Consider the following 6,447-nt stretch of genomic DNA (forward strand, 5'->3'; position numbering starts at 1 on the left):
CTGCCCCAGGGAGTCCCAAGCTGGGAAGCTGCAAGCTTGCAGGAGCCGCTAGGAAGAGGAGGAGGAGGAGGAGGAGGAACCGAGAGTGCAAATATGTGCAGGAGCTGGGAGAGGCCATGGTTATCAACCACAGTTTCACTGGGAAGCCACCCAAGCGGAGGAAGGGGGAGGCAGAAGGGGCCGCCTGGAACTGGTCTCCACTGCCCAGCAAGGGTCAACCCTAGCCAGTGGGCTCCCCCTGCTGGACCCAACCTGTCTGGCCAGAAGCAAGGAAGGAGGAAAGTCCTGTAGATTCACTCACTCCGCAGCTGCCCTGTGGGCGGAGATACGCCTCCTCGTGGGGGCCGACAAAATGAAATCAGGTTAAACATTAATATCACACATGACCAACAAGTTTTTATTACACACTTACTTGCATGTTGGAAATGACAGCTGAGATCACACTAAAAACTGAGGACACACAACCCCCTAAAAGAGGAGGGGGTACAACAAGGTGTTCTCCTCAACAACTCATTTGCACATACTGACAAAGTCACAGTCCGGGGGCCACAGGGTCAATGTCCTTGTGGACCAAGGCATAAGTGGGGGGTCGACACAAGAAAGGACTGCCTTGGGGGAGCCCTGGTCAGCGACAGAGGATGAAGCACACACCCATCAGGTCAAAACAAGCACAGTGTCCAGAGTGACGAGTTCAAGGCCAACCAGAACAAATAGCAGTTCTCTGATCCTGGCTGAGTCACAGCCAACGTAGACTGGCCCTGGCTCCTTTCCAAGGCTGGTATGCCACGCACATCTGCAGCCTGATTATTCTGTTGCTGGAAACTGAGGCATACCCGCTGCTGCCCCCCAAAACCACAAGCAAAGCAAAGGGGGATCATTGCGAGATTCTTGGCCATTTGTGACTCTCCAGGACACGAGCACACTCTACTCCAGCTGCTGGATGCCAGCTGAGTTCGAGAGCTCACAGGGTGAGTCCTGGGGAGACTTCAATACAAGCTTCCCTTAGAGAAGGGAAACAGGGCTCAGTTTAAAAGTAAGGACTAGAGCTGGGCCTGGTGGTTCAAGCCTGAGATCACCGCGACTCAAAAGTTCCAGCGTCGAGGGTTGTCTGGCATACAGACACAGGGAGTTCAAGGCCAGCCTAGGCAACTTAGTCCCAAAATAAAAGGTTAAGAAAAAATACTGGGACTATAGCTCAGTGGTAGAGTGTTGCCTAGCATGAGCAAGGTCCTAGGTTTAAACCCAAGTGCCCCCTCACACGCAGAGAAAGGTAGACCCCGCTCCCAGTCCTTCACCCTCTCTTAGCAGATCCCCCCCCACTCTCCTTCAGCTGATGATCCCCCAACATTCCAGAGTCAAGGTGCAAGTCTCTCATATACCCAGTCTTCCTCCCCGCGGTGGGTCATGGCTCCCAGAGGGGAGTCTCCTGTTGACAGGCCTCGGCGGAAGACAATGCGGTCGTGCAGGCGGTTGGTTTGGCCTTGCCAGAACTCCATCACCTGGGGGTACAGGATGTAGCCACCCCTACGGGAAGAAGCACAGAGGTTTACTGTTCCCTCATCCCCTCTCATCCCAAGCTCTCTTGCAGCAGGCTCCAGGATGCAGCTGACGAGGGCTTCCTGGAGAAGGAGATCTATAACTCCACAGGCAGGGCCCTGTTTTCCTTTCTGGATGTCCACCAGGCACAGGTATCACTTACCAGTATTCTGGTTTAGGCACCTCTTGTTCCTGGTAGAGCTGCTCTAGCTCTTCATTTTTCTTTCTCAGGTACTGTTCAGGGAAGACAGAGAAAGAGCCAGGCGTGGGTGATGATTCACCTAAGGACTTAGGGACATAGGCTCCGGAGCAGGACCCAGGCCAGGTATGAGGGACGGAGGTGAGCAAGGGAGCTGGGGTAATGGTCAACAGGAGGGCCGGACAGAGGCGGCCTGTGTTCCGTCTTCCTTCTCTTCTCCCCTGGGGACATCATCATCCTTTCCTCTCTGCTAGATTGACAGGACTCTGGCATCTCCTGGAGATAGCCTCTGGGGAGGAGCCCAGCGCCTCACTAATCAAGAGGATCATGCAGGAGCCCCACTTACCTCCCGATCGGGGATCACAGAACTCTGGCGACTGACCACAGCCCCAATCTGGCTGCTCTTGGGGCGGGAATGGAAGTAGTTCTCAGCCTCCTTCTCGGGCAGTTTCTTCACAGGGCCCTCCACACGCACCTGCTCACGGATGACCCGGGCTAGGTGATGCTTAATCCTACCACCCCCCCTCACCAGCACAGGCCCCGTATCTCCCTGTTCTCTCTCTCTGCTGCCCTGACACCCTTGGCTCCAAGCAGACTGTCTGAGAGCTGGGTGAGAGGCAGAGTACCCAGGCCGAGGCAGAATATGTGCCTGGTCTGGGGACACCCTCCTCACATTCATTTATAAATTCACCCCTGCCCACACCGTCCACTGGAAGTTGTCTTGGGGATGCTCACTCACCTGCCGGTTCAGGGGCTCCCAGTAGAAGACGAGAGAGGCAAAGGGATTGGAGTCCTGGAAACAAGAGAGGAGCCATGGGTACCACCGGAACAGGAAAACGATGCTTCCTGAATGTAGGAGGACGGCAGGACAGGCTTTCCACAGATGCGTGCACTGTTACCTCTCATTTAAACTCTGAAAGGTGAACCCCCCGTGACAGATCTGAAGACAGGCTCTGAGGGGCAGAGTGACATGCTGAAGTGTACACAACCAGTGGTAGAGCTGGTTTAAGCCGGTTTAACTCCAGAGTGAAGTGTGAGGCCTGGCCATTCCAATCACCATAGCTGTGGTTTTAGATATGTTTGTTATTGTTTGTGTTGGTCTTGTTGTTTTTGAGACAGGGTCCTACTCTGTAGCCTAGGGTGGCTTAAATGTGCCTAATCCTCCTGCCTCAGCTTCCTCAATACTGGAAGGTGTGAGCCACCACACCCAGCTCACTCATGGAGCTTTGAGAGGTGATGTGGAATGCGCCTCAGGGTGGCATGACCAAATATAAATGAAATGCCAACTCCTGTGCACGTTAGAACAGGTGTTGGGGACAAAACAGATTAAATAAAAGTGGCATCCTTTACTCCACAGAGATGACAAATGTCAGTCAGGTCACCACATAAACAAACGCACAGTCAGAAGCTGAAAAAAAAAAAAAAAAGACAAAGTAAAGCTGTGAGGTGTACTACGGGCAAACAGTGCCATGTGCCAGGGACTGACCCGGGTTAGGTAAGGAAGGCTTTCCTAATGAGAGACCGCATGGTTGAGACAGAAAGGAATGGCAGCTGATTGGGGAGCGAATGATGGAGGTGGGTGTGGTTCGTTCATTCAGAGTGCAAAGGCCTGAGGCAGAAAGGAGTCTGAGCAGAGGAAGAAATGGACGCAGGAGAGGAATCAAGACCGTGTAAGCCAGGGTGGAGGCTAGCCCTGTCAGCCCTGGGAAGGACGTAACCCTCACCAGCTCTTTTCCCTTCCGGCTCTCGTAGTTAGTGAAGAAGCGGAAGCCATCCTTGCCAAAGCCCTTCAGCAGCAGCATGCGGGCAGAGGGTTTTCCATCTCTAGGGGCACACACAGCAGGGCACCAGGTCAGAACCCACTCCAGTGTTCCCACCCCTGAGCAACCCCTTCCCTCAGCCACGCCCTGAGTGAGGCAAATATCAATCGTGCGATCACATAAACAAACGCATGGTCACGAACCGGGGGACGGGGGGAGCGGGGAGGCAGAGAGTCAAGCTGTGGGGTCCAACACCATCACACAGTGCCCTTGGGAATTTGCGCTGGAGGCACAAATGTGGTGCCACTGTCTGGGGGCTCCTTGTGGATCAAACAGTATCCCCCTGAGGGATGTACGGCACACAGCATCCCTGACAGTCTCTTGGACTTCCGGCCTCCAGACGTGTAAAAAGTAAACTTTCCTTGCCTGAGCCACCCGGTCTTTAGTACTTGGCTGTAACAACTCTGAAAAAAGCACATAAGACTGGAAGAGAACGGGCCGGCAACAAAGCACGGAGCCAACTGATCACCCAAAAGGGGTGACGACGGACGGTCCTCCGCTCAGAGCCCTGGGTAATACTCGGAGGCCGGTGACAAAGTCCTGTGGTGAAACCTGGTGCTTTCATAAGACCGGACGTGAACAACTGAATTAAGAGGCTAATATAAGAGATCTCTTGCCGGGCAGTGGTGGCCCACCTTTAATTCCAGCACTCGGAGGCAGTGCTGAGTTTGAGGCCAAAGAGAGAGGCAGAGAGAGAGAGAGAGAGAGAGAGAGAGAGAGAGAGAGAGAGAGAGAGAGATCTCCAAGGGTAGGACTGACTGGCAATCCTATGCTGGTTTTCAAAAGAGGGAAAGGGCTTGAGCATGAGGGAGACCAGGGTCATGAGTCGTGAGTGGATACATCAAGTATAAGGAAGTGCATTTTATCAGTGAAGTGTATTTAGTGCGCTGGCTTTTGGTTTACCAGTTAAGGGCTGGTTTCCTGGGGCTCAGAGATCAGTAACTCAGCTGGGGCTTTATAACAGAACTGCAAACACACAGGTGAATGCACTTAGTGTGGGCCGGTCTTCCTAAGTCTCAAGCTCCATCTGGACCCACCCACACAGGGGCCCACGGCTGTGCCTACCTGGTGCAGGTAGCCAGACACATAGCATTGGCTTCTCCGATGTCTGGACACTGAACAGCCTCCTCAAACCAGGAAGCAAACTGCTTCATGGGGTCCAGAGAGGTCAGATGAGCCTCCTCAAATGCCTAGGAAGAAGAGTTTGACTTCATTTAATGAACACATAATGCTTACTCTGTGTCCGGTATGGGTGGAGGTGCTTTTCAAATGTAAATGCATTTAGTCTTCGTAACAGTGACCTTGAGACAAAAAAGCACCTCCGGGGTTGGGGACTTAGCTCAGTGGTAGAGCACTTGCCTAGCAAGCGCAAGGCCCTGGGTTCGGTCCTCAGGAAGTAGGGTCTGTGCCCATTTACAGGCATAAAATGGCCCAATAAGTTTCTGCATCTCCTAACCACAAAGGGATGAACCAGGGTTCGAGGGTGCTGAAATTCCTGTGGGCCACCTCATCATTTAGTTCTAAGTTTCACGAAAACCTACATTTTAGTCAAGCACTTCCAGAAATGCTTAGCTCTAGATCTCAATTCCAAAACGGATCTATCTCTCTGACCTGAGGAGGGGAAAGGAAGAGACCCAGGAGGTGCTGAGGGTGGTAAAAACTAAGAATGTCCAAGTTAGCCTTGAACTCACTGGGTAGCAGAAGAATGAATGACCCTGAACGTTGGATCCACCGCGCCTAGTTCATTTTGCGCTAAGGATAAAATCCAGAACCTTTGTGCACCCCAGGAAAGAACTCTCCCAACTGAGCGACAGACCCACCCTCCACTTCCTTTTTATTTTTATTATTATTGGTTTTCGAGACAGGGTTTCTCTGTGTCACAGCCCTAGTTGTCCTGGAACTTGACACCCGGCCTTCTTTATTTTGTGACTGTTTTAATTTCTTTACAAATGCCTAAATACAGGCTGTGGAGATGGCTCAGCAGGTAAAGGCATCTGCCACCAAGCCTGACGACCTGAGTTCAATCCTGGGTGACCTTCACTGTGGAAGAAAAAAAACAACTGAAAATTTGTCCTCTGACCTACACACCACACACACATACATACTAAATGAGTAAAAATTAGAAAAACCCTAAATCGCCCGGCGGCGGTGGTGGCACAGGCCTTTAATCTCAACACTCGGGAGGCAGAGGCAGACGGATCTCTGTGAGTTCGAGGCCAGCCTGGTTTACAGAGACCCAGGACAGGCACCAAAACTACACGGAGAAACCCTGTCTCTGAAAAACAAAACAAAACAACAAACAAAAAACCAAAAAACAAAAAAGAAAGAAAACCCCTAAATCCGCAGCATCCTTATAAAGTAGATATTATCACTTTACAGGTTAGTAAACTGAGGCCCAGAGAGGATAAATTGCCCAAGGTAATATGGTCAGAAAAGGGCTGGGTTCCAACATGGGTGGGTTCTGAAGTCAGTACCCCTTACCACTGCGACAGGAGCCTATGAGCACACCTTTATCCTACGTTTTCCTCCTCAGTTGCTGTCTCTGAAACCCCCTTTTCCCCATCAGGGTGATCCCTAAATCCGGTTGCCCTATAAGTGGCCCCCGAGGCCCCACGGCGCTCCTCCAACCCCCTGGTAGTTGACTCAGGGGCACCCCCTTTTCGTGCCCCGGCGGCAGCGGCTGCACCTCTCGGTCCCCGCGGTAACTCTTGCGCATCGGTCCCAGGTCCATGACGGCACTCCAACACAGGTGACGGAGGTAACCTGGCCACTTCGAAGGTCGCCTGAACGTCACGGTGACGCTCAGCAGCCCGCACGTCATGTAGGCAGCCAGCCACGTGACCCGGCGTCGCCTGGCCCTGGGTTCCTCTGGGTTCGGAACCAATTGCTCAG

The 6,447-nt window shown here is 52.6% G+C and overlaps 1 protein-coding gene across 1 annotated transcript; it reads right to left on the reverse strand.

Moving 5' to 3' along the window:
- Positions 1 to 376: 376 nt before the first annotated feature.
- On the reverse strand, positions 377 to 6,376 carry Pnpo (pyridoxamine 5'-phosphate oxidase). Its single transcript, XM_006971885.4, has 7 exons — positions 6,242 to 6,376; positions 4,621 to 4,745; positions 3,460 to 3,559; positions 2,475 to 2,528; positions 2,082 to 2,210; positions 1,700 to 1,770; positions 377 to 1,524 (listed from the first exon to the last, which is right to left on the reverse strand). Exons 1-7 carry the CDS (start codon positions 6,374 to 6,376, stop codon positions 1,356 to 1,358), a joined length of 783 nt encoding a protein of 260 aa, XP_006971947.1. The 3' UTR covers positions 377 to 1,355.
- Between the last annotated feature and the right edge of the window lie 71 nt (positions 6,377 to 6,447).

Source organism: Peromyscus maniculatus, chromosome 8 (assembly GCF_049852395.1).
Source record: "Peromyscus maniculatus bairdii isolate BWxNUB_F1_BW_parent chromosome 8, HU_Pman_BW_mat_3.1, whole genome shotgun sequence".
NCBI classification, from domain to species: domain Eukaryota; kingdom Metazoa; phylum Chordata; class Mammalia; order Rodentia; family Cricetidae; genus Peromyscus; species Peromyscus maniculatus.